This window comes from Patiria miniata, unplaced genomic scaffold, assembly GCF_015706575.1.
Source record: "Patiria miniata isolate m_02_andy unplaced genomic scaffold, ASM1570657v1 HiC_scaffold_24, whole genome shotgun sequence".
Taxonomy (NCBI): domain Eukaryota; kingdom Metazoa; phylum Echinodermata; class Asteroidea; order Valvatida; family Asterinidae; genus Patiria; species Patiria miniata.
This window is the reverse complement of record NW_024037063.1, coordinates 3,492,290-3,519,714: the sequence shown is the minus strand read 5'-3', so window position 1 is coordinate 3,519,714 and position 27,425 is coordinate 3,492,290. Positions and strand designations below refer to the sequence as shown.

At 37.5% G+C, this 27,425-nt stretch overlaps 3 protein-coding genes across 5 annotated transcripts in view; 2 read left to right on the top strand and 1 right to left on the bottom strand.

Moving 5' to 3' along the window:
* LOC119732433 (cGMP-dependent protein kinase 1-like) overlaps window positions 1-20,711 on the top strand; it is a 45,234-nt gene extending 24,523 nt beyond the window's left edge. Inside the window, exons 5-20 of one of the 2 annotated variants that reach the window (XM_038205950.1) lie at window positions 5,647-5,813; window positions 6,328-6,441; window positions 6,764-6,869; window positions 7,314-7,455; window positions 8,735-8,829; window positions 9,380-9,448; window positions 10,302-10,379; window positions 11,135-11,182; window positions 14,158-14,284; window positions 14,429-14,565; window positions 15,143-15,232; window positions 15,567-15,708; window positions 16,091-16,254; window positions 17,280-17,465; window positions 18,388-18,454; window positions 18,901-20,711. In XM_038205950.1, the coding sequence (XP_038061878.1) occupies window positions 5,647-5,813; window positions 6,328-6,441; window positions 6,764-6,869; window positions 7,314-7,455; window positions 8,735-8,829; window positions 9,380-9,448; window positions 10,302-10,379; window positions 11,135-11,182; window positions 14,158-14,284; window positions 14,429-14,565; window positions 15,143-15,232; window positions 15,567-15,708; window positions 16,091-16,254; window positions 17,280-17,465; window positions 18,388-18,454; window positions 18,901-18,996 (1,828 nt within the window). In that variant the 3' untranslated portion in view covers window positions 18,997-20,711. The remainder of the gene's footprint in view (window positions 1-5,646; window positions 5,814-6,327; window positions 6,442-6,763; window positions 6,870-7,313; window positions 7,456-8,734; window positions 8,830-9,379; window positions 9,449-10,301; window positions 10,380-11,134; window positions 11,183-14,157; window positions 14,285-14,428; window positions 14,566-15,142; window positions 15,233-15,566; window positions 15,709-16,090; window positions 16,255-17,279; window positions 17,466-18,387; window positions 18,455-18,900) is intronic. The other variant, XM_038205951.1, reaches the window with a different exon arrangement.
* Window positions 20,712-21,639: 928 nt separating this feature from the next.
* LOC119732434 (translation machinery-associated protein 16-like) lies at window positions 21,640-23,991 on the bottom strand. Its single transcript, XM_038205952.1, has 5 exons — window positions 23,877-23,991; window positions 23,227-23,333; window positions 22,895-23,017; window positions 22,249-22,397; window positions 21,640-21,848 (listed from the first exon to the last, which is right to left on the bottom strand). The coding sequence occupies exons 1-5, from the start codon at window positions 23,877-23,879 to the stop codon at window positions 21,673-21,675; spliced, it is 558 nt and encodes a 185-aa protein (XP_038061880.1). The 5' UTR covers window positions 23,880-23,991; the 3' UTR covers window positions 21,640-21,672.
* Window positions 23,992-24,296: 305 nt separating this feature from the next.
* Window positions 24,297-27,242, top strand: LOC119731547. Of its 2 annotated transcripts, none has more exons than XM_038204723.1 (4): window positions 24,297-24,320; window positions 24,564-24,763; window positions 25,058-25,327; window positions 25,589-27,242. In XM_038204723.1, the coding sequence occupies exons 2-4, from the start codon at window positions 24,590-24,592 to the stop codon at window positions 25,673-25,675; spliced, it is 531 nt and encodes a 176-aa protein (XP_038060651.1). In that variant the 5' UTR covers window positions 24,297-24,320; window positions 24,564-24,589; the 3' UTR covers window positions 25,676-27,242. The 2 variants fall into 2 exon arrangements, with proteins under 2 accessions (XP_038060651.1, XP_038060652.1); XM_038204724.1 differs by lacking the exon at window positions 24,297-24,320 and adding an exon at window positions 24,333-24,352.
* Window positions 27,243-27,425: the final 183 nt, after the last annotated feature.

Below are 27,425 nucleotides of genomic sequence, written 5' to 3'. Positions count from 1 at the left end.
TCCCACACAATCGCCATGTCGCGCGAATCATGCAGCGGTAAATGTTCTTATTGCATTGGCCCTTAGAGACCGAATCATCATTTTTAAATGACATCGTGAAGCACATCACCTGCAGCCATGCAGACTAAACTACTCATGTCGATCATCGTCTTGATATCGGCGGTAACTAATGGGCTGTGCCTCATGCTCAAGTGCTGCGAACATGATTAAAGGTGCTTCTGCTTATTATATAAAGAGTCGGCCATATTCAATTGAAATCGAGGTAAACTCTTCAATTTTGGAGATTGCGAGTAGAAATGAAAGCAATGAAATAAACGTTCATTACAAATTAATACCAGTCTGCTCTTATGAATAATTTCAAATTTGTGATTTAACGTATATCCTGATGTTTTTAAGCCATTTCATAAAATATTAAAATTGAAAGTGAGGCTTGGCATGCACTCCATTCATAAAATAGTCTGGCACCATCCCGTTCAACAATTTACAATTTATAAAATAGATTCAGGGAACACGATCGAAAATGGCCTCCTCGTGAATAAGTTTTACATACTTTTTCTTGTAGCTTTACTTTTTCTTGTTTTGTCATAATTATCTGCACTGAATGGAATATTTCAGTGTACTTCAAGATATAATTATAGCTGAAGTACGCACATTGTGGCCTTCCCATCTGGCATTTTTCAATCACCAAGATTTATTAGCTCATTAGCGTCAGAATTTGAATCATCAGATGATCTGAGTTGGACTATTTTTTGTTGATATGAACGGAAATCACCCGGGACACGAGCACCTCATTTCAATTCATGACGCTAAGCACGAGATTTATTTTCAAACAGGCCTTGGACAGTATACGCATTCCTCCATACGCATGCAGTAGAAATCTACGGACGCATTCACGTTAACACGTCTATACGTCACGAAATATGTACGCTTAATGTGATTACACCATTTGAGAAATACGGTATAGACACTTTTTGGTAGAGTGCACAACTGTTCCTCTAACCGATAGGCAGAGCTGTCACCGAGGAATTGGGCCCTTTGAAGAGTACAGTGTATAGCATTAGACTACTCCATTAAAATGACGCGAACACATCATTATGAAGTTAAAGGGGTTGCATCGCCGTGTATCTATTTTAAAGCAAAGCACAACATATGTTTCAAATTGGATCTATCTATCTCCGGTCTTTAGCGAATGGTTGAACATTAGGCCTATTAGACAGAATTAAAGGGAATGTACGTTTACCGTCAATTTGAAGCTGTTGGGTTAGTAACGATGATCAGTACGATGAAAACAACTTTTTACAAGTACCTTTAATTTACTTCCCCGATATTTGCGAGATCGATTACGAAATTATGTCTGATGTAAAAATTATTGTTACGCTTCCTGCAGTCATCGATTGTTTCAGAGAATGATTGATGAACAATTATGTTTCTCGGCAACAAATTGTTCTCATTGTTGTCATCAGCTTTTTTCTCCAAATTACTATAGTCTGTACCTTTAACTCTTTTCCCCCCATTAATTAATGTGCGAGAACGATTTGAAATTGTCTGTTTCCTTGATCCTTCGTTATTGATTTTAACATAGGCCTAGGCCCTACTGTGTAAATTACGGTTGACAGAGATAATGGAGTTCGTAATTGCCGTTCGTGAACAGAGGAGGTAAATTATTCTTTTGGCACGCGGCCACAAAATTTGAAAGGGGAAAACACGCTTTGAAACCGGCTCCTTAAATTGAATACCTTTCTGCCGATCAGTCATCGTATTTTTTCTTTTCCTGTTTTTCTCATTTCAGTAATGTTCCGTTTTCCAAATTTCCAACATTACTTCTTTAGGCCAAAAAAAAAAAGTCTCCGGTTTCTGGTATGGAGCTTGCCCCAAAAGTGGTGCGGCGACGCGGCTTTTTTTTTTTTTTTTACCTGTTTTTTTTTTTTTTTTTGCTTCAAATGTCGGCTGATGACTGCAAATGGTGCCCGACTAAACTTAGTGCAAATATATGGGAGTCCAGAGAGGCCACATAAATCTTATTCTCGATCATAACCCCATCTAAAAACACGTTAAAATTGTGCAGCAGCAGAATTCCAGTCAAACCAGTGAGTTTGGCGGTTTTGAAACATCATCTTGTATTGAAAAAAAACCTTTTTCATTTTGCCGACGCGCATGGCTACGGCGACGCGCGCGCATACCAGAAACCGGAGACTTTTTTGGGGGGCCTTAAGTATCCTTATATATTGCAAGACCCGGAACCATTACGGTGGCCGTGAACGCCCTCTGATTTATCTCCGTTATGCCTCGAGTTTTCGCATTGACATGTCACAACATTTCCATTAACGTTCATTTTACTAAAAGACAAATTTCCAAGCTTTCCCCTTAATAATTGTAGGATCTCAGGGCATCATAAAGTACATCAGTGAAGACATTTACTGATGCTCTGGCGCAAAAGTAAATAATAAAAAAATTGTAGAAAATGCAGGTACTGCATTTTATACCAAAAATATATACATGTAGCTTTATAAAAAATATAAGCATTTGTAATTCATGCGCGACTTGCCAGTTCCTGTCGTCATCATGCACGCTTATAAGGACCTCCACTTCAAATACAAGTTCTTTTCTCAAAATATTGCTGGATATGACAGCTTCGGACCTCTCTGGTTTTATGTACATACTGAGTAATCAAAACTGTTCAAATAGGTTTTTTTCACGAATGTTGCTGGTATAGTGGCGCTTGTAATTGCTTTGTGTCATATTCCTAATGCATGCATGTACCATCTTTTCTCAAAATATTGCTGGATATGACAGCCTCGGACCTCTCTGGTTTTATGTACATACTGAGTAATCAAAACTGTTCAAATAGGTTTTTTCACGTTCATAGGTTTTTTCATGTTGCTGGTATAGTGGCGCGTCATGCGTTTTATTCAGCTGCTACTTCAAAGCCTATAGCTGAGGATATAAAACCTCCATATAAGTTAATCGACCAGAGATGTCCATATTGTGAAATTTTGGATGCAATTTTCAAAATTAGTTTTGTAATTTGGTTTGGATGTATCGTCCAACCGCAGGCCTATCCCGACTGCTAGTAGGCCTACGTATGCTCTTGAATGTTTCAATACGTCGTACGGTTTTTGACTGCCTTTATAGCGCGTACAAAAGGCTGATGATGCGTACTTGACACAAATATGCCTACGAAACGGTTCACGGAATATGCTTAAAAGATACCACAGTTACCATGTAAACAAACTTTGAGGTAATATTGTACCTAAGCTGTTCCAAAACCAACAATGCCAGCAGGTTTGAATAGTTCAGGGGCATACGCCATACACGTGTCGGAAACGATCCAAATAAAAGGATGATTGAATTTTCGAAGAAATGTACGTGACTTTGGTATCGAAATATCTGCCGCGAACATTTTTTAAGCGGGTACGTACCGTACGTGGGTCAAACAAAAGCCGCGCAGAACTTTGAAGCTCACTGTTAAAAGGCTCCATTCCATTTGTTTTCGGATTAAAGGCTTTGGATTATTTTTGATGAGACCAAGGGCGGATCCAGAACACAATTTTTGGGGGGGCCAAAAAAAATTTGGTCCCCCCCAAAAAAGTGGGTCTAAAAAATTACGGCGTGGGTTCGGGGCCCGTGAGGGCCCCGAAAATTTTTTGGATTTTAGATGCTCTGTGGTGCGATCTGAGGCAATTTCTGACCACTTTAACCAATTTTTTTTTTGAGGAAAAGATGGTGGTGTACTCATTGCCTACCTTTATTGCGATGTCACATTAAAAAAAAAAAAAATTGGTTTCGTTTTGGGGGGGCCATGGCCCCCTTTGGCCCCCCCCCCCTGGATCCGCCCTTGGATGAGACCCAATCTGTTTGTCGTCACACCATCTGCATCTCAATATTTTATTTACATACCAAAAGCCCAAATTAGAAAAAGGGAATCGCATATCTCCATTTCAGGAAAAATACGATAAAATGTATAAATGAGATCCCCTAATCTACTGAACGATGCGAAGTTGAAATTTCAGGTTTTCAGTTTTCTCATATACAAGTTATTTTTTTCCAGTTTTCTCATACAATTAACTAGTAGGAAGCAGTATGTATCGAAGGACACGTCTTAAAGATTAAATTTATAAATATCGTTAATTGGTAACTTTGTACGATCGGAACCGGAATTCTTCCTCCTATGACATGACTAGAAAGCATATGCATGTTTCATATCTTGTTACGTATTGGGGTACTGATTAATTTAGTCGGATCAGATTACAAAAACAAACAGACGAGTTATATAATTAATGTCGTTTCAGCTTGTGGTAACTTGTTTTTAATATTACACCGTCTGAGACTAAATTCTCTATTTAAAGTGTTAAGGGGAAGGACTACTAAAAGGTATTTTGTTTGTTGTGTAAGTTCCCCCTTCCAGATGACTCCTTTCCCATACGAAGAACCATTTTAATCAAATTTCCACACGCAAAAAACGAGTGCGCGCGTCTGAATGAGCAAGTCCCAATTAAATTGACGGCACTCCGCGAATTGCATAGGGAGCCAGGATGGAGTGGGACGGAAGACGGGTCTCCTAGCAACGGGACTCTGAAACAGGACAAAATGAAGTGTTGAGCGGAATCCGTTGTGTGTGCTGGTGTGTGTGTCCGGGACGGGCCCTGGGTGTTGTTGACATATTTCCTGTCGGTGATAAAACTAGTGCTGAAAAGCATTTCAAGTTAATTAATTTGACATTTTGGTTGTTGGAATAAGCTACTTCAAACCTTAGTCGGGAATCGGCAGTTACGGCGACAGCTTGGCTTTATTTAGGTCTTGAACAAAACATTGAAATATAAACATAGCAAAACGGTCGGGAAAATATAAAGAAAATCATCGAAAATATTTTCAAAATCTTGTTTGGTTCGACAATGTGCTCATACCTTAATCTGACTATTTACATAGTGAAGCGTTTGTAAATGCCCAATATTATTTGCATTTTTGTCCGAGATATTGAACTTATGTATCGCTTAAATTAAACAAAGTAAATAAAACCTTTAATGGCAAATATTTGCTCATTTTGGTTTGTTTGCATACATGTAGTCTTTCTTTTTTGATGATCGATGCTGGATAAAAATGCATCATCCCTTGTTTGATTCTTTTCAATCTGTATTCAAGAAACCAAGCACTTCAGCATGTCTGTCACAACGATAATGAATATTTTATAGTTCTTTTTTAGAACTGCAAGGATATTATTGAGTTTTTGAATCTAACAGAACCCAATATGATACAACGTCACAACAGCAAAGTGTGAATCTTTGTGAATCTAGCAAAAGCCCAAAGCTAAAACAGTTTTTATTATTTATTAATTCAGCACAATTCAGATTTTATCTTTCGTCTGGGAAGGAATGATACTTCAATTAAAAATTCTTGACTTTAGAAAATATGCCAAGAGGATAACTTTATAAAAGAAATGATAAGAACTGTTCCTGTTGAAATGATGACAAAATGGCAGAAAAGTGAAAAAGGTGTTATTTTATGTAGGATTGGAATCAAAATACTAATGCTGTTATAGTTCAAATGGATTTAATGAATATATGTTTGTTTTCCATGTGCTTCATTAAGAAATGAAACTATTAGTTCAGAAAAGTAAAATTCAGAAACTTTGTATTTTTTCACTTGCAGTTCCAGACAGTTGATCAAGAGTGCCATCTTGAACAATGACTTCACCAAGAACTTTGACGCCACCCAGGTTAAAGAGATCGTGGAGTGTATGTACCCTATGGAGTACAAGGCGGGCCAGCTGGTTATCAGAGAGGGCGATGCAGGGGCACACTTCTATGTCGCTGGAGGTAATCAAGTCACTCAATGGCTTCGTGGCTGACCAGTCGAGGGTGCTCTAATCAGTAGTTTTTTTCTTTAAAACTGTAGATTTTAATATTTTTTGTATTATCTGTCATTGTTCTTTTGGTTGCAGATCAAGTTCAGAAGAAATATCAACAGATTCCTTCTCTTTGACTTTTGCTTCTTTATGATTTGTTGTAGTAGTCACCACATTGAGTGGCCCTTGGCCTTTTGGTTGGCAATTCTAGCAGGGAAAAAAAGAAGAATCAAAAAGTTAGAGAGCCTTAGAAAAAAAATTAATATATGAAGAGGAATATTTGGAAGCTTGTATAAAAATCTACAATAACTATCAAGCAATATGATTATCAAACAAGACGAAATAAAAAATGTGTTGATTTCTATATATGCTTGTGTTTATCCTTCCACTTTTGTCAGTGTGATTTTTACTTTCAAGTTTTCTCATTGGTTCTTTTTTAGGGCAAAAAATAATAAAAGTCTGTTTCTTGCTGTTAACGTTTGTAGATGGGAATCTGGAGGTCAGTAAAGCCGACAAGGTCCTGGGTAAGATGGGACGAGGAAAGGTGTTTGGAGAACTTGCCATTCTCTACAATTGCACAAGGACAGCTACAGTCACAGGTAATTTATAAGTTAATTTTTACTAGCCTCCCCCACCCCCCAACTCAACTTCTTTTTCAGAGTTGTAAATCTGCAACTACTGACATTTTTCCAAAGTTTAAAATTTACAATATTGAAAGGAGAAGCCGTTGGCTGTAAGAAAATGTGTACATTGTAAGCTGTTAGTTGTTTAGAAGCCCTTGAGGTCAAAGCTCACGTCAGACTGAGAGATAGGATTTTCAAGGATGGATAGAATTTTGAAATTTTTGACTGAGCAGTAGAGTCCTGACAAAAGTTAAGATATGTGCTGATTTTTTATTCTGGTTTTTTTTTTAATTATCAGCTGTGACAGATGCCAAGATATGGGCCATAGACCGGACAGTGTTCCAAGTCATTATGATGAAGACTGCCATGCAGAGGCACGATGAGCATCTGCAGTTTCTCAAGAGGTAGGATGCAGCTGTCTTAAATCGTCTAGGAGTTTGGATGAGTTGCCCAGTTTCCAAGACCAAGTCTTTACAGTTACATTTTATATTCTGGCAGCTGTTAAAAGAGTTGACGCTTAAGTCCTCACAAATCGATCACAAGAATATCACAAGACAATCACAAGACAATCACAAATGGATCGCAAGTCAATCACAAACCATCATAAGACAATCACAAGTCCCTCTGTTTCAAGTCAGGTCACAAGTTTAAGGTTAAGGAGATGCACAAAGCTGAGCTTGTAAGAAGAAACATCGACAAGGTTTGATTATTTCGTTGGTACATGGCACGACATCCCAGGGATTACAGATTTAGATTGCCTCTCAATTTTCCCTCTAAGTTCCATTTTTACCCTATGTCTCCACACAACTTTTTTGTTACCTTTGTTTTTTTTGTTATTTTCTCCCCAGTGTACAAATAATGAAGGCGCTGTCAGCATCCAACTTGTTCAAGCTTGCTGAGAGTCTTGAAGTAGACTTCTTCCTGGAAGGAGAGTACATCGTCCGCGAGGGTACAAGGGGCGACACTTTCTACATCATCAGCAAGGGATCGGTAGGTGTTGCTCCTCCATTGGTGCCCCCTCCTTCCTAGCAATGCCCCTTCCATTTTCCTTTTACAGATACTGAGTTTCTGAATGAGGTTTCTGAGATTCTAAGGAGCCATTTCATAAAATATCCAGAATATTAAGCTACGGACAAGTTAATCCACAACAGACCCATTGTATCAGGTATTCATGCGATGAAGTTATCTGTTTGTAAACAATGCTGATAACTTCATTGTTTGAAGACTCTGGCAAGGTTGTTCAAAATCCGGCAAGCAATACCCAATACATGTTGTCATTTTGCAGATAAACATGACTGTAACTTGTTCCGGCCATCAATCAGATGACTCCTAAGAAAGATCTCACATTCTTGGAAAGTTTTGGTTGGGACTGCCCTTCGGCAATCATGCTTGATTGGTTCATTTGAATTTTGGGGTGTTATTTTACTTTAGTTTGTGAAGCTCATGTTTGTTGACCATGATGAATGCACTATTGAGGCTTCGACAAAGGCTTGGAAGAAGGCTTTGACAGAAGCTTGATGATACACAATAGCAAGATGTGTCATGAATGGGTTCTTAAAAACATACTTGTACCATCAAGTAAAAATGTGTGCTTAATGAGCATCTCTAGTCAGTTGACAAAGAGAGAAAAGAAAAAGTAAAGGAAAACTAATGCCTGATACAAGGAAAATTTGCAAAAGGCCATTCATTAGTGATCTTTGTTATGGACACAGCCTTACTAAGTTACTGTTTATGTGTGTGTTTGAAGATCATTGAGTTAATATTATTTTGTAATCAGAAGGTTGTGAGCATGTTGATATTATCCAGAGAAATTTAAATGTTGTTTTGTTTTCTGGAAGATACCGTTCTATACTTGAAGTAAACAGACTTTGCAACTGTGCTAAATGGGAGGAGAACATGATTTACAATATTATACGGTTAATGATCATAAACTTCTTTGTTTTTGTTTTTTTTTTGGTTTTTAGTCAAAGATTATGGGTTTACTCCTACACCTGATTAATGAGGCAATGAAACAAACAAATTAAAGACTGAATTGTTCGATTCCCAGCCATGGCATTTGCAGAGAATGTTTTAATTCAACCATGCACATGAGCAGGTCACATTCTAGTACTGAAGTGTACTACCCAACCCCATCTCATCCAGAAATGAATTAAAGTTTTGGTGTAAGTTTTGAGAAGACTTTTGATATTAGTGAAGAACAATACAAACACCAACATCTTCAAGCATATTTTTGCCAAGATTCTGACTGTAGTTTTTGTTTTATCTACAGGTGAGGATTACTCAGTCTGTTACGGGTCAGGATGAACCACAGGAAGTGAGACAGTTAGTAAAAGGGGATTACTTTGGGGAGAAGGCCCTACTAAGGTAAGCATGGATGGAACTGCTTATTGCCAAGCAAATTAATGTGCTCAACAAATATCAGCTGAGTTGAGTCAAAAGTATTGTATGACAAATTGCGCTTAATGTGTTCTTGCTCAACAAAGCTCAAAGCACTAAGCAGATTGCTGTAATAATGAGCTGCTCTATGAAATTGCACCAAGGACTTTGATATTTGTTGATTGTGGTTTTTTGCTCTTTTGTTTTGTGCCTTTTTCCATTTTGCCTTTTTTCCCTTTTTGCCTTTCTGCATTTTTGCCTCTATGCCTTTTGCCTTTATGCATTTTTGCCTTCTGGCTTTCTGATTTGTGCCTTTTTTTGCCTTTTTTGCCTTTTTACCTTTTGCCTCTTGCCTTTGCATTTTGCTTGCTTTTTGCTCTTGTGCTTTTACCTTCTGCCTTTCTGTATTTTGCCTTTTTACCTTTTTGCCTTTCTGCCTTTCTGCCTTTCTGCCTTTCTGCCTTTCTGCCTTTTTGCCTCTTTGCCTCTTTGCCTGAGGTTTATTCTTTAATGTTTTGTTATATATCTCCTCTTTCAGTGAAGATGTACGGACGGCAAATGTCATTGCCGGAACAGAAGGATGCGAGGTTCTCGTCATGGATAGGATGTGAGTATACACGAGAAGAATCTAATTGCATTAATCTTCCATGGTCACATTGGGGGAGGGTTTTGGTGGAAGTAGGAGGGGAAGGGGATTAGTTGTAGAGTGAGCTGGGTTGGGGAATGGGCTTGAATTTCCAAGACACCCCCCCCCCCCCGGCGGATCCAGGGGGGTCCATCCCCCCCCCCAAAAAAAACGAACCCAATTTTTTTTTTAAAGTGACGTCGCTATAAAGGCAGGCACTACGTAATGCAAAAAAGGATTGGTCAAAGTGGTCAGAAATTGCCTCAGATCGCACCACAGAGCATCTAGAATCCAAACATTTTTCAGGGCTCTTTCAAAAGTGGGCCCCGAACCCCACGCCATAATTTTTTGGACCCACTTTTTGGGGGACCAAACATTTTTTTTGGCCCCCCCCCCCAAAAAAAATTGTGTTCTGGATCCATCCAAATGGAGCGGGGAAAAGAACACATCCAATTTAATATACTATTTTTAATTGAGCAAACTGTTCACAACCGAAACTGCTCATAAAGGGGATCTAAAACGTGGCCATGCATAGTACTTTTATTATCCATAGAATCAGCCTATCCTGTGTTGTAGACATCTACTGGCAGTTTTCGTTTGAGTAGTCAACTGTCCTATTGAAGCTTGTATAAAAATGTAACCCATTATTATTTGATAGGAAAGTGGCTTTTGAATAATGTTTTTCTGAAGTGTTCTGTACCATGTTCCGCTCAGTGAAGTTTTCTGAATAAACCCAAAAGCTTCGTGGTGAATTCTTTTTGAGCTGTTTCAACATAGTGTGGTGACTTGTGGTGCCATTTTGTTTCAATGCGTTACGTCATTTTTTTGGTTCCAGAGTTTTCAATGAGTTGATCGGTAACCTACAAGAACTACAAAACAAGGACTATGGGGATCAAGAGAGAGGTGCCGCAAGGTATATGCCATTTTTGCCCCCCATGTTTTCTTCAATAAATGTTTATTTACAAGTTTCCTTAGTGATAGGGATTGTTCCGTGCACGGTCACTACAGTCATGCATGATAACTCTTACCAAATTTTCTCCATGAGCTTTTTAACTTCAGTACACAATTTGAAGTATGCACAATTTTAGGTTTCTTTTTTTGGGCACAATCTTTTTGCGATTCCAGTGAAGAATGTAAATTATGAGAAACAGTCCTAATTTTGTTCTTCTTTTGTTATTGTTTCATCCTTTTCTGCGGCAGTACTTTGCTTTTCGTGATCATGCTACTGGCATATAATGACTTGAAGGGAGTTCTTTATTTACTCTTTTATAGCTTATATTTTGTTGCTGCTGCTGTTTATTTTTTGTTTGGGGGAGCAGGGTTGTTCTATTTTTTTCTTGCATCGTTTCGTAAGTATAGCTGCTTTTTTTTTGTTCTTTCGTACACATGTACACAATTTCCACTTACTCCCCCCCCCCCCCCCCGATCCATTTTATAGAAATATATCATATTTCTGTGAGACACTTGTATCCAAATCTCACTGAAAACATATTCGTAAAATTTGAAGTGAGTTTAACAAGATCACGCATGTTAGGTTATGAATTCTCGTGGGTAGTCAGCCATCGAGGTTAATAAGTAGAGCAAGAAAAAGCATTTCACTTGTGTATTTCTCCTGCTGTCTTAACTGAATGAAATCCCACGTTGCCTGTGACCACAACAATTCTACAGATACAGGAATTCACAAGGAGGGCCAGACAATAACTCCAACATTACGAAGTGAGTTTTCTTTACAAATTGTCTGTGTGGCAGTTGCCACGACAACCATAATTAATTCACCGTTTTTTGTGGCATCTTACTAGCATCTGAGCCGAGCACGATTTTGAATCAAGAAACTCTGTGCTAACGTTTCACTAACCTCGTGACAAAAGGATATTTCTTATGTTCTTATCTAATGTACTAATACAATATTTTACTTACAAACATGTCATGTGCGTCGTTAAGTATAGACCCTTGAAACGGTGACGTCATTTCTGTCGTTTGGCGACGAGCAGAACAAAATACCCAAGTGTTTTTCTGATGTGTAATATATCAACATTTTTAATCCCAGTCATGCTTCAATTGCTCGTGCAGTGTAGAATATAGTGTGGTTTGCTTTCTAGCTGAAATTTGGGGGGAAAGGAGTGACATGGTCTGTGTTCTTGATCAGATCATGTTTACATTTCAGAATAATTAATAACCCAACAACATTGATCCGAATTAAAACACAAATTATCGGAAATCTCACAGTTTGGGTTCATTTGCATATATATTATTGGAACAAAATTGTAATTAATGGTGATTTATTCTCTAACTCTCTGAGATTAGATGTCCATATTAATAATGTTATCTTGATTAATAAACCTAAACAAGGCCACCTGCCATCAAATAGTGGCAGTGATGGTACTTTTCTACACAATGTCTGTAGCAATAGGCTGTGCTGCCTTTGCATTGTTTTTAATCGACTTCTCCTTGAAACCCTATCATGGCCCCTCTGCAATTCTTGAAAGAAGGCCTCTGATCCACACAGGATTAGAACACATACAATTTGCCTGCCGCCGCCTCCTTGAAACCACACGAGGGCGCCTATCATTTTGAGTACAGTGTACTTCCTGTCTCCTCTGAAGAAAACTCTCAATCAGATAACAATCACCCTTTTGTTTTCAATGAATTTGCATACTACTAATAACTCAATTCTTTGTTTTTATCAGATCTTCGATAACAAGATGTACCTCCAATTACTGAAAAGGAAAGGGAATTTTATTGACAAAACCGATAAAATCCACCAAACCTTTCAGCAAAACATTATGCACAAACTAGAAGAAAAAGAAAATGAATCAACAAATTGGAACATCATGTATATTTTATAAACTTAATTGAAAGAGAAATGAATCATTATTTTGATGTTGTCCTATCTACACGCGAGCACATGATCAGTTTCTATGAAGAAGTCATCTGTCTGTCTTGTCTGAGCAAATGTTTTGCATCTTAAAAATTCCTCGCTTTGCTGATAACAGTAACAACGATGGACTGTAGACAGAAATCATTGAATGATTCAGCAGTCTGCACTTGCGTCACAAAATGGCCACCGCTCAAGGGAAATCATTAAAGTGCAGTCGTGTGACTTGTTTAATCAGTCCCGCAACTGTAATGCCCCCCTCCCCCCCCCCCCCTCAATAAGTAGTCCGTGCAGTAATGGCGCAATAAATCAAATCTGCTTCCAATGATTCACTGAAAAAAAAACCTCACAAAATGCCAATCAGTGTAATGCGAATGGGTGGTTTGAGTGCATCCATACATCATGACTGGAGTAAAAAATACACAGTGGAATAGGCATGTCTGCTGGATCTTGGAAATCACGTTTTAACAACGTGCGAAGAGGCTATCCTTGTTGTGTATTTACTGACATGACAGATGATGCTTTCTGTTGGATACTGTACGGGCAGAAGTTGTTTTCCCATTTGTATACACATCCCCTGACTTAATGTATAATTGGTCACTGTCCTTTAGAAGTAAGATAATTAAAATGTGCTTCTACGTGTATGGTATATTATATTTCAACTATGTCACAGCAAAATAGATCAATCAATCCTGTATTATACAACACCCCAACCAAGCAGAGGGAGGCCTATGAAGACAATAGTGAGGTTGATGATGGATGATGCAGGGGTTGAGACAATGGACGAGCTCGCTAGCTGCATGAACAGTCGTGATGTGTGGCGTGTGCGTTATCGCGCTCGTCTCAAGCATCCACTTGGGTCGACAGAACATCAAAAACATCATCAACACATCACCCCACGCAACATCCTAATACAATATAAATTATTTATTCTATTATGCATTGCTAATCTTAATATTAATTCTAGGATATGCTAATTCTTGGATTCAAAGGTACTGTTGGTTTGACACAATAACTGCCAAAAAGGTTTAAAATCCATCATAAAAAGTCCCTGGTAAATGAAACAAAAATCATCCCGGAAATGATACTTTGTTACATTTTTACAGACTTTATTACATTTTTACAGTGGTTATACAAAATTCAACTGAAATATTACTTGAGATCCATATTACTATAAACACAAAATGACCCCTGCTCTGAAGACATCTTCAAGTATTTGTATCTATCCTGCACTGTTTCTTTACACTCTCCGATGAGCTAGTGTGGACTGTGGAGCTCTGTGAGGTGATGACCAGCACCAAATACTTACATTTGTGTAAATGCTGAAATAAACTTATTTGAAAGGCTTTTGCTTTTTAAGTCACTGTGGTCAGCAAATTATGTCTTATTGTCATCATCAAGATCATCCTCAAACCCCAAAAAAATTAAGCTGTGTGATCTTTAGTTGCACAAGTCTGTTTAGTTGAAGAATTTTCATGCACCAAGAACAAACAATGGACAAATGAAGCTGACAGAAATCACTTGATCATCTCAATTTCTGTTGTTGATTTACTTTGCAGCACCACTCTGTGAACTCTTAACACATAACTTACCTTAAATAACAGTAATAATTGCTGAATCGTATCTTTTAAGTTTAATAATTAGTTTACAATTTTTTCCAGCTTACTGACTCACAAGAACAGAACACGAGTGATGACATTTCTGTTTAACTTGCAAGTGTTGATTCTTGTCATTTATGATGAAAGAGAACATTTTCAGCAAAAAGAGGTCTATAAACTTGCCTAACTTTCCTTTTTCCCCCTTGTTTTGTTGTAAGATCAAGCAACTCTTCGGAGCCGGATACCCAAAGGCAGAGTCTCAAGGACAAGTTCAGCAACATTGAGTTGGATGATCTAGACATCATCGCCACACTTGGAATCGGCGGATTTGGCAGGGTAGAACTGGTGAGTATCCCGCAAAAAAAAAAAAACCTGAGCTCAGAAAAAATACTGTCAAAAATTTCCAAAGTTATACCATCCCTGCAGATAGATGCCAGTAAAGAATTGCAAACTAACACTTATGTTATTTTGGTGCGAATTCATTTGTAGGTTGGAGTCGCAGGAGACAAGAGGACCTTTGCCCTCAAGTGTCTCAAGAAATATCACATTGTTGAAACGAGACAACAAGAGCATATCTACTCCGAGAAGAAGATCATGATGAATGCAAACTGCCCGTTCATTGCAAAGTAAGACCTTCAAATCACTTGGCAATTTTGTTCGGTCTCGGACATTTCCATGTGTCCCAAGTGAAAATTGCAATCTTTGGCCAGTTTTGATTAAAACTTTTTCCCATTATTTTCCATCCCATTCCCAGTGTAATTGCAGAGTCCAATTTTGGGAGTTCGCAGTTTCAAACTGATGCGTTTGGACTCTTTTTCTGTGTTTCGGGATCCCAACTCATCAACAAAAATTTAATTAAAGTGTGCATTTGTTTATTTAACTAAATACCACACTAGATAAAATGCAAATTTTATTAACGATCAGAATTACATGATGGATGATCTGATGTCCTCCTAAAATTCCTTTCTTTCTCAAACTGACAATTTTAGGTCTTCTAAAATACAAGCAGCATAATTAGTGCCAAAAGCAGAAAGGTGTGCCGTTGGAAAATTGTCCTCTTTGTATGGAGCTTGTTAGTACATGTAGATAGTTTGTAAGAAGACGAGTCAAAAGAACCCATGCCATTTCATGGACTTGGATCTTTGGGCTATAAATACACTTCATATGTAATTTTTTTTGTGTAACGCCAACATTTTTTTCTAGATTATACAAGACGTTCAGGGACAGCAAGTACGTGTACATGCTGATGGAGGTGTGCCTAGGAGGGGAACTCTGGACCATTCTCAGAGACAGGTGCGAAAAGAGGGGGTCGTAAATAATTTGAGTAAAAGGGGAAGGCAAAACACACCTCCCTGCTACTGGATCAGGCCACAGGAACAGTTAAGGGATGATTTTAATATCAAAATTATAATATTTGTGCTTTTGCAGTTGGTTGTACGTGATAACTATAAAAAAACTGCTTTTATTTGAAACCCTTCCCTTCCGATTTGAATATTGGATTAATGTAAAATAAATAGGCCCACTGTTCAAAACAAGCTCAGGCGACTTTCTCAGGTTGAATCTAAAATCGTTTTTGATGAAGTTGAGTTGGTTATTTGGCAACCATTTCTATTCTGTTCATTGTCAGAGGGTCGTTTGATGACCACACAGCACGTTTCTGCATAGCGTGTGTTATTGAGGCCTTCTCCTACCTGCACAGTAAAGGGATTGTTTATCGCGATCTCAAACCAGAAAATCTGCTGCTTGATTCCAAAGGCAACGTCAAGATGGTAAGACCAATTCTTTTAGCCATTTAAAATTATTAACACAAAAACATGTGGAAAAAAAATAAGTATTCTGATGAAAACAAGACGTCACTCTTTTTTGGACATAGTGTTCTGACTTTCATTGCCAATGCACTGGGCAGTTGACCTTTGTGTTGTTTTTCTTTTTATTCATTTACGGTTCTTTCTACATAGTCACGGACATCATCAGGGGTACAAATCTGCGTCAATAGAAAGCCGCCAAGATTGTATATTCCAAAAAAATTGAATTGTGGAATAATTTTGAATACTTGTAGGAAAAAAATTTAACCTAAAGCATATGAAACATTGAAATCTCACTCTACAATTTCAAATCGTAGTAAGTAAATATGTTTTGGTCATTTAACAGGTCGACTTTGGCTTCGCCAAGCACATTGGCTTTGGTCGCAAGACGTGGACATTCTGTGGCACACCAGAGTACGTCGCCCCAGAGATCATACTAAACAAAGGACATGACTATGCTGCTGACTACTGGTCATTGGGAATCCTGATATTTGAGCTTCTCACCGGCAAGTGAGTAAAAAATAGTGTTAACAAAATTTATTTTGATCTCAAATTCATACAAAATCTCATTAGATTGTTCATTCATTCATTCATTCATTTGACACTTTTCTCGATTGAGATCGTGCCGCTCATTCACAGTGGACGTTTCTTATATTATTGAGTTCAGAAACCATCCCAGTGTGATCTCGTGCCATTGCCTTTTGGCGGGCAGGTGTACAATTTCTTTGGAAATAATGATTGCTTTGGGAAAGAACTTGATGAAACATTAATTAATTCAAAAATAATGGTTTGGGGAGAAGAAGAGACTAAATGAAGGAAGATTGACAGATTGTTCAAGTTGGAGTTAGAGTTTTGGGAAACGCTGTGTTGTATTCTGCTGACTGTAAATAATTTATTACATTGTCTTTTAAAGGGAATATACATCATTTGCTTTTGCTGTAATTTTCAGAAATGGATGGAATTGGGGGGTTGGAAATATAAAGCAAATATAGTTACACTGACTTTTTGGAGGTTTTGGGTTCGAAAATGCTATAAAAACCAAGAAAAACGATCATTTTCCTGTAGTCTGGTTCCCTGACTCCATATAAGAAGAAACAGAGCAGTTTACATACATTGGGGAATTGTAAGGTCAGGGAACCAGTCTAGCTGGCTCGTACCCGTTCATAGGTTTGTAATCGATTGCAAACAAGTGCAATGGTCAATTGGGGCCAGTATTTGAAAAAAAGCCAGTTGTTTCCAACGCTGATCGGCCGATCAGCGTTGGAAATTGATACAAAAATACCACTTTTCGTGAAAATGACAGTATACCAGGTGCCATAATTTTACAGGATGCTTTAGACTGCCATTTACCAACATCCTATTAAGGTATTTCGCAAAAACTTGGTAGTTTTATTTTTCGATGTTTGCAAATGTTGTATATTCCCTTTAAGGAAGATGAAGTTTCAGTCACAAATTCGTAACATTGAACGATTGTTTGAGACATTTGTAAAAAGCACTATTCAAGCCCATGTTATATTTTATTATTATTATTTCAGCCCACCGTTCACTTCTGCCGACCCAATGAAGACCTACAACATCATCCTGAAGGGTATCGACATCGTAGAGTTTCCCAAGAAGGTCTCGCGTCACGCATCTGCATTGATCAAGAAGCTGTGCCGCGACAATCCCGCCGAGAGGATTGGATATCAGAAGAACGGCATCTTAGACATCAAGAAACACAAGTAAGGCCAAAAAAAAAAAGTCTCCGGTTTCTGGTATGCGCGCGCGTCACCGTAGCCATGCGCGTCGGCAAAATGAAAAAGTTTTTTTTTCAATGAAAGATGATGTCTCAAAACCGCCAAACTCACTGGTTTGACTGGAATCCTGCTGCTGCACAATTGTAACGTGTTTTTAGATGGGGTTATGATCGAGAATAAGCTTTATGTGGCCTCTCTAGAATCCCATATATTTGCACTAAGTTTAGTCGGGCACCATTTGCAGTCATCAGCCAACATTTGAAGCAAAAAAGACAGGTAAAAAAAAAAAAAAGCCGCGTCACCGCACTACTTTTTGGGGAAGCTCCATACCAGAAACCGGAGACTTTTTTTTGGCCTAAGGCCACGTTGGAAGTACTTGGTCAAGGCTGGCAACAAGAAGCCATTATGTTGAGGCAAATGATGGAAGGCACAAAGTTTTTTTTAATTCCTTCAGTCACTGTAGTGGCCAAAACCGCCTAAGCACTCCATGGTATTTATTATTTGTATCAGGCTTACAGTGGTAAAAAAAATCGTAAAAAAAATCGTAAAAAGTACCCAGATGACTGCAATATTATTGATATTGCAGTCATCCTGACAATTTAGCTGGTTCCCACACAATCTATAAAGTAGAAAGTCACAGTCAACCAGTCAACAGAGCATAGCGCGCGGCACGCGGACGCAGTGCGTAACACTAGCAGGGTATACACTCACTGTTGTCAACAGCCACAATCGCAGCTTCAAGAGGAAAGATAATTCGACGAAATTTGAGCCACAAAGGCAGTGTCCTGGAATTTATTTCTTGTGGATCAAGCTAGTCAGCCTAATATAACTTATAAGTAATAATAATAATAATGTTGGATGCGATGTTTAATGTTCGATTGATTGATTAATTAATTATCCATGACAGGTGGTTCCAAGGGTTTGACTGGGAAGGCCTGCAGAAACAAAAGATTGTCCCACCTATAACGCCCAAGGTACGTATTAGACTATGCACATGTTTGGTCAATTACTCGGTGAAAATAGGTATATTGTTAACTTTGGATGTGTACAACAGGATCTTGAGTTATTAGTCTTAACAGGATATGTATACATTTGAATGGTTTTTCAGTCGTCAAAAATTGACAAAGATCTTGCTGAATTAATCTACAGCAGACGTAGCTGAATTGCTGATGTGTGACCGATTGTTCAGAAGAAATTTTAGCCTATATTCCTCATTGAAGCTCTCAAATGATACGCATATTTCCACAATATTGTATTTCCACAAAAATGTGGCAATTGACAAAATAATTAAACCATGCAAATGACATGCTTGAAAAAACATTGTGGACATTATTCAGCATCAAAAAATTGCAAAACTGCACAGCCTTACGAGTTATATAAAGGACAGAAATTAATTTCTGATGGTTTATCTGTCTGACAGGTGCACAGCACCGACGACGCCAGTAATTTCGACTCCTACGGCAAAGATCTGGAGATTCCTCCTGATGAACTCACGGGTTGGGACGACAGTTTCTAAGACCCGTGCCTGAAATGTTTCTGCACTGCGGTTATTGACAAAGACCTAGACAGTGGCCATCAGGCTCAACATTATGCCGAAGTGAAACAACGTGGCAGGGATTGCAGAAACCAGACCTTGGCTTTTCCGTTGCTGCCTCCCTCTTTCTCGCTCTTAAATAACAAAAGAAGCTTGACAACAGTCTCAGAGAATTAAAGAATTCTCTCTAATCTTATTCATCCTTGCTTACCTCCTTAATTTTATTATGTGTTGTTTTGGGCAAATATTTTTTTTTCTCTTTTTGTGTAAAAATTATTATACATACGTGTATCTCTAATTTATTATTGTATAACTGGCTCTAACAAGGGAACATTCTTGGAGTAAAAAAAATAGGAAATTTTGGAACCGCAGGATAGTTTGGGTAAACTTGGCTCCACTTTAACAATTTCTTAAACTTTCAAAGGGCATTCAGTGGGTTCAACCATTGTTGAAAATCGTTGGAGAAAAAAAAAATCCAATAATGTATCATTAGCGTTTATACATAATTAAGAAAAAAATATAAATGGCAGAAAAAAATCAAAGATAAGAAGTGGGTTAAGTGTTTAAGCAGAATTGAACTGTTTTTGTAAAGTGTTTGTAAAAGGTTGCTCTTCCAGTTTTTGAATTATGACACCTACTTTTTGGTGTAGTGCATATTTTTGTTAAGCACGTGCCGACGATGAATGCTTGATGTTTTATACATAACACTTTGAAGTGAAAAGCTTTGTGGGGATAATTAGGATTAGAAACTATATTTTAAAAAATATATAAAAATAGGTCTTTGGTAGATTTTGTTACAAACAACTTAGAGAACAATATCAGGATGGAATATGACTGGTGCTTTTGTATTAACTGAAAAGAAATGATGATGAATTAAGCTTGAATAATCAGTGCAACAACTTTTGCTTAACTCTTTTTTTTTGGTAAGCATACATTTATATATTGTCAGTTAAATACTTAAAAAAATTGACACTCTGAAACAAACAGAATTACTCCATAACCCGGAAACGAGCAAAACATTTTTTTTTAATCGAAGCTGGGGGATTAGGTCTGTTTATGTCAAGCAAAAAATCTTGTTGTAAATTTTGCTAGAACTCACTTCAGTAAAATTTTGATGTCAGTGAAGTTTTTGTACATACTAATATCATTGTGGTGTTTCTAATGTAATTAAATTTTAAAAAGTATATATATATTTTTATACATTTTTCTGCAAGGAATCCGCAAGTCCTTTTCTGTCCACTACGTAAGTCCAAAACATCTTTCAGCCGAGATTTTCAATTTAAAAAATGGGCGAGATATGTCTTAGGTATGGTCCCAGCTGTGAAGACATGTTGCTTTTGTAAATTTTCAGTTTGTGTCAAATTTTCCAAAAGCATACCAATTTTGCACAGACATGTTGTTGCTAAGTAAACAATATATAATTGGTTCCCAGCCAATCTTTGCTCAACAGGAAAAAACACTGGGCAGAGTTTTCTCCTACGCAGCCTGGGCCTGGGTCCTCATAGGATTAGGAACTCTCTTTAACAAAAAAAAAACCATGCTGGCTGTTGGGGGAAAAAGTTGGTCTTGTAAAAAGCATTGCTACAAATTGCCATGTGAATGGTAATTGTTCTTATCATGCTGATCATGTTTAATATGTAAATAAGGAAACTTGGTTTTTGTTGTAAAGAATAACATGTGTAATTGTTTGGGGTTTTTAACTTCAAGTCCCTTTCAGGTTCTTCAAGTTAAGGTGCTGGTTTTTCGGACCATAAATAAAAAATTTAAAAAACATGAATGGCAGCTACAGAATGTGGTTTAGTTGAATTCCTAAAAAAAGAGGAGCTGGAGTGTTGGAGAAAAATTGCTATGAAAATAGTTGACATGCAGAATGCCAGGTTTTAAAAAGTTGATGTTTTGGATGCTAAAAAAAACCATGTTTACACCAATCTGTTCACACTGGGCTAAAATGTCAGCAGTTTTTGTTATTTTTTTGTTTATTTTACATCAGAATTTGAACACTGTTATTATAAGACAACTAAACAAACGGTCAATTTTTTAGTTCTTGGGATCATTAATCAAAAAAAGTACCATCAAATTGGTATTAATTTTTAACAATGAATTTAAGGGAAATAATGTAATTATGGGCACACTAGACAAATCTAATATCTTATTTGGGGTATAAATAGTTAATTGAAGTAATGGGTTTAATTAGAGTTCCCCCAAAATTCATCTTAACCTCAAGACATTTGCACAGGCCACATATGTATTTGTATCATATTGCAGGGCTGATGTCTAATGTGCTAGAGTCTCATTTTGAGTCTTGTGTCCTATGTATTCTATTAAAGTGTTATAACTTTGGCAGTGTATTCCTTTTATGGGTACTATCTGTAACATGTGACACCTGTCCCATGTTGTCACCCCTCCCCTCCCCCTTAGTGCAAGTCAAGAGGGGTGGGGTGGAGCAACAATTGACATGTGCATCACATCAATACGTATTCCTTTTGCCTTAAAAAAATATTGTAAAAACTTAATAAGCTCACTTTCTTAAAAGCTATATAATGTTCTTGCTTATTTGGTAAAATTTGGATATTAAATGGTTAATATGAAACACATTTTCCTGTTCTTCTTGGTTTTTTTTGTTGCTTTTATTAAATAAAATTACCTAATTATCCTTCACTATGTCGTTCCGTCATGCTGCATGTCCGTTCTTGATGCAATACTTCCCTCTGTGGTTTGGGCACCAGTTTTCCTGGCAACCACTTTCCTCATTTTGATCAGGCTCGCGTGTTTCGCCGTGCCGTCCCACTCCAGGAAGCGAGCCAGGTTTTTCTTGTCGGCCAAATCGGGTGCCTCTGTGGACAGGAAAGACAATATTCATCTCGTTAAAAAAATTAATTAAGAAAGATGTTGACAATGAAGTAGGCCTACATTTCTCAGCCAAAGCATGCACCAATGCGACAAACAACAGCTTTCGTAATGAAGTTTGCTAAAAGTGTTCTAATTAAGAGCGGAATACAAGTTTAAACTCAATTGAACAAAGTGTCTTGCAATTATGGTAATTAACCCGAATGGTCCTCATTACTCCAATATTAATTATTTTTTGGATGCCCAAGTTGAACATTTTAAAGTTTTATTAAAATGGCATCAAAATATCTACAAGACGTTCTAAAATCTTATAAAGACTCGGCACGGGAAAAATCGATTCCCCTGAATCTCTTCCTGAATTCAGGCCCTTTGTCAAGAGAAACCTACCCAGTCCACACGTATTGAATAGGTTTCGCTCCGTCTTCATGGTGGATTTAATGATGTCTTCCCTCGCTGCATGTTGCCGTCCTTTTCTTGCCTTCATTCCCTGGATGATGTCAATCTGTTCCAACTCCTCATCAAACCGATGCAGGTAGCTGTAAAAAACAAAAACAAAACCAGATATGACGCAAATGTCAAAAGTTTCAATAAACCAAATGCAAAGGATCAAAGTGGTTGTAATAGTATTTTCCATTTGGAATCCCCACTCATAAGTGTCCATAAGGATAGGGTCAAAATCATGATTTAAAAGCTTTGCATAGTGACATAGTTAAGTACTAGAATAAGGGTTGTAGATGAAAGACTGTCAGTCTCTTTTATGAAGAAGTCAGTAGTGTTTCCAGGTTGCCAAATTGGGAGTGCAAAATGGGTTTTATTTTTTTTTTTAATCAAACTTTTTTTCCTTCGTTCATAAAAATGGGTTATAAGTAGAGGATGGTATTACATACTACTACATGTGTGTGTAGTAGGTTTGTGAGATGCTATGATATTCATAAAAATATAGCAACATTTTGTTGGTGTCGGGGAAGTTGGGGGGGTGTCGGGGAAGTTGGGGGGTGTCCCGCCCCACTCTCGATATGCCAAGGTTGCCTACCCTTCAACAAGTTGGCAGAGCTCTACTCGCGTGTATTCTGTCTTCTCTGGGTCTGCGTGCTCCTGAAACCACAGCAGCTTATCAACAAGAAGGCCCATCTTCAAGGAAGTCTCCTGATGCACTCTGATGGTAGAATTGATTTTCTTATGGTTAGCATTTTCTAAAGTAATGGCATTCAACTAGAGAGTAAGTTGATGGCAGATCTCAAATGAAAAATGACACAAACCCACACATTCTTAACAGAGTTTTACCATTAAACAGAAAACTTCAATGACACAACAAAAATTAAGCCTAACTATGAGTATGAGAGGAAGTATCATAGTTCATACTACCTTTCAACTCTTTCTTTCCTGACAGCAGTTCCCGTGACCTTCATGGCTTTACGGCTGTTAGGATGCAGTATTTTGGCCCGCTGGGCTTTTCCTTTACCTGCTTTAGGCTGCAAAAATAAAAGTGTTCAGTTGGATAAAACTGATGCAATAAAAAACATACTCACATCACAGTTACACCTCATTCAGAAAACAGTCATGACACTATTTGACAGTGTAAAAAGTACCCAAATTCACACCAGATGGTTTGAACACTACAGACACTGTGCCAGAATGAGGATAATTGCATTTTTTCAATTTCAACAAAACAGTTAGGTTATTTACCATTTTTTGATCATCAAGATTTCGAACTGATTAACCAAAAAAATGTTGCAACCTGACGCCACTTTTTTCTTCATATATCATCACAATGAAGGTCATTCACTGCAATAATGATGTAACGACATGAATCTGGCACTCAGAAATATTTCCAATTTTGATAGGAAATATTTAGAAAATTTTCTTGACTCTCCATAGACTTTGTACACAATCGAGGAAGTGGCGTCAGGTTGCAACATTTTGTCCATGATTTTTTTGATGGATTAAATTATTAATGCAGTTAAAAATCCTACTAAGTTTTAACACATACAATGACATAGAAAGGGTTTTCATACCATTTTTGACAGACTCTGGACGAAAGGGCAAAAGTGGTGAAACAAACGTCTCTCGAGCGAGGGCGATACAAAACGATAAACATGAAGCACTGCTGTTCAGCATTCGCACGTATCGCGCACGTTTCGTTTACTTGGTCCATGGGCGCCGCCATTGTGAACCCTTCAGATTAGTGAAAAATAAAAAAAATAATTAAAACTCGAAACCTATACCATAACTACTTTCCCTTGTCAGTAAATGCAAATGATACTAATGGTCTTCACGTCAAAATATTCCTATCAATCAAAGATGACAACATTTTGTCAATTTTACCAAAAATCATTTTAATATTTGTTAGAAAGTTAAAAGGTTTTCAACCTTTGCACTCAAACTGTATCGATTGGTGGCGCCCTGTACCAACATTGTTTGTTGATTCATGATTGACTCGACGAAGCGGTATTTTCGAGGTGGGCCTCTTTATTAGTTAATTATTTTCATGGTATTTCGGAGGCATTAGCATAATCATAAGTCACATTAATTTTATTATGTATCTAAACTTACTGTTTATTACATGAATTACCTTCGTAAATGCTTACATATATGAATACTTGGCCAGCCATGCCAGCTATACCCTGTATACAGGTTCAGTAGCCTCGTGAAAATTAATATTTTGGGGGACAACTTCCCTTGTTCCTTTCGTCTTTCTCCAGATACTCTGTTGCGATCATCTGTGGTAATGGCAGACATCAGTTTGACACAGGTTGGCGTAGTGATAATCGTCACGGCTATAGCACTGTTGTATCAACTTGAGCTGGATTACGATCCCCTAATTGTCCAGCGAAGTGCCGTGGTTGCAAGAAACACTGATGACGTCTTCAAATATTTGAAAGAAGTAGTTGATTACCCAAAGGTAATGATTAAATCAATATTTGCATTGTGGTTGAATTATACATCTGTGTATATCATTTGTAATTTTATTTGTCAAATAATTTGAGATTTCTCCTTGCTTTGCTGATGAAAATGCCAGATGTGGTGTTAAAATAGATAGATTTTTCATATTGCTCCCAACTGCACAATAAATTGCAAAAAATCAACTTGATCAAGTTGAAGCAATGGCAAAACAATTCGAATGCTCCTTTTTTTAATCATGATTGGATGGTCAGATATCACAAGAGTAACTGAAGTTTGTTGTTTTTGACCACAGTGGACGGGCTTTGTACACCACGTTGAACCGTTGGACAACTCTGCCTTCGGTATTGGGAAATCCTACCACGTGCACTTGAGGGTACCTACAGGACTGAATCGCTATCACACCCTGGTCCGCACATACACGCCAAACAGCGAGCTAGCGTTCGATTTGGATATGGACCTTCTACAACCCATCGTTGTCATTGAGGTCACGGAAGGTGCAAAGCCAGGCCTTTCTAAGGTTTCACTGAGTATCTATTCACAGAGGAGGAGTTATCTTTTCAGGGTAAATTGATGTTTTATTACTTCAATATAATTTTGTATTTCTATACTCATTGAGCACTCAATTTTGGTATTGAAAAAATAGAGACCTTGACTTTGTGGTTGGAGCACATGACTTGTGATTGGATGGTAAGGGGTTCGAGTCCAGCTTTCAATTTAGTGCTTTGTCTTTTGGCAAGTCACTTTGGTCAATCTCGTACTTTTCTCTAAGAAAACACCAAAGATGGTATTGGCAAGTATTTGTTTTACTTTTCTTATATTTCAGAGCACTATTCTGCCAGTTGCCCGATTTGTGATTACCGGTCACCTCCAGGGGGCGCTGTTCCATATGAAGCTACTGATGCAGCAATGACGAGCGTAAGCATGTCCATCATGTCTGCTCTGTGCAGTACAGCTCATGCAAAAGCCTCAGTTGAGCTGTCATCTGCAAGACTGACACAGCGTCAACATCGGTACAAAGTGAGCATGGCATGTCTGGAAATGATGTGTGTCCTTGGGCAAGGCACTTGACTACAATTGCTTTTTTCTGCCCACGGAAAAGTGTGGTCCATTTCAACACAGAATTCTTGTCCGTTTCCCATCTGTAGAGGTTGGGATACCACTGTTATAAAGGATTTTTGAAAAGTCCTGATGTGGCTGGTTGGCTGAGGTTACGGAGTGCTTTCACCTGTTATTGTATCACTAAATAAATTTACCAATTTGATAACGCAGTATCAATGTTATAAGTGGTGTAATTATAAGACTGCAGGGCAGCCCCCCCCCCCCCACCCCCGAAAAATTTGGAGGAAAATGAGCTCTGTAAATCAAGCATGAAAGTTCGTTTCCAGTCCAATTATTGAAACAATGACTACATAATTATATACTCATTGAGTGTCTCCTGGAGAAAACGACCCCCCCCCCCCCAAGCAAATTGGACCTTTGTTATGTTTATATGAGAAAGAATGTAAATGCTAGAAATACTATTACTTGCATCTCCATAAGTTGCATTGGTTGATCTGAATAAATTATTGGCCATTATTAGTTGTTCCTTTATTCTGGAACTTTTATGAAATGTTAGTGTGTAGGAGGAGAGATGAAAATGTGCCTGAATTTGTATTTTCTACATTAAGCAAGTTTTAGTCGGGAATAATGTACATACTGTATGTTTTTATGTCACAGTTATTAATTTAATCAATGGTAGTGTTAAGTAGATGGAACTGGAAAAGTTTCACTGAAAAACAGAAAAGGAAAAAAAGAAAAACAGGACTATTATCATTTGAATTGTGGCTGCTTTTCATTCAACAAAGATATCAGCTGGGAAATATTTTCTTTCGAGCTGCTGCTAGAAATGAAAAATACAGAATCTCAAATCATGAAACCAGAGCCTCGATGCAAAAAAATAAAATCCACCAAACCCAAAAAAGAATTGCTGTTTGAGTGTCATATAAATCTTTGTGTTTTACATCAGTTGATGGTTTAGAAGATTTAGACAATAGAAGACTCTTTAAAATAATGTCAGTAGATGTAAATTGTCACTTCAGTTCTTTCATACTTTTATTCAACTTAACCAAGTTAATACAAAAAGTAAATGTGTTGAAACATTTAAATACTTAATGTATAACAAATTTTATACAATCATGTGCAATTTCTTGCTACAGTACCAAAATGTCGTTTCTTAATGTTTAAAAAATAAACTACGAGGAACTCGTATTATAGTGTTTTTATTGTTTATTTTTGCTTTGCAGTCTTTTGCTAGTCCAACAACTGTTAATAAAGATTTAATAAGCAAATTTATCAAGTTGACGTAACATTTTACATAATATTTCAATACTTATTTGCATCTTGAATACATGTACATGTTTTATATAACAAAAATCAAGGCAGTGGAATTATTTTTTCAACTTGCTAAACTTTACTACACTTTTTTTTTTATCATACTGATGTAAACACCGCCAAAAAAAGAAAGTCCACACTCATTGGAGGGGTCATAATTTTGAGTCTGATTGTCTTATGATAGCGTTATTTAAATAGACCTTTGGGGAATGGTGTTAGACACAGTTTAATACCCCGTTTGCTACCAAAGACTGTAAATTGTCCAAGATTGACAATGGTTTATGAAAAAT

What these genes read in the sequence shown, in the direction of transcription:
- LOC119732434 (XM_038205952.1), bottom strand. An exon ending in AGGAAAGAAAGAGTTGAAAG is followed by an intron (nt 23,018 to 23,226) that starts GTAGTATGAACT and finishes TTCTACCATCAG; the next exon opens with AGTGCATCAGGAGACTTCCT. An exon ending in ATTCAATACGTGTGGACTGG is followed by an intron (nt 21,849 to 22,248) that starts GTAGGTTTCTCT and finishes TCCTGTCCACAG; the next exon opens with AGGCACCCGATTTGGCCGAC.
- LOC119731547 (XM_038204723.1), top strand. Translation starts at nt 24,590, where the DNA reads ATGGCAGACATCAGTTTGACACAGGTTGGCGTAGTGATAATCGTCACG. An exon ending in AAGTAGTTGATTACCCAAAG is followed by an intron (nt 24,764 to 25,057) that starts GTAATGATTAAA and finishes TTTTGACCACAG; the next exon opens with TGGACGGGCTTTGTACACCA. An exon ending in GGAGGAGTTATCTTTTCAGG is followed by an intron (nt 25,328 to 25,588) that starts GTAAATTGATGT and finishes CTTATATTTCAG; the next exon opens with AGCACTATTCTGCCAGTTGC.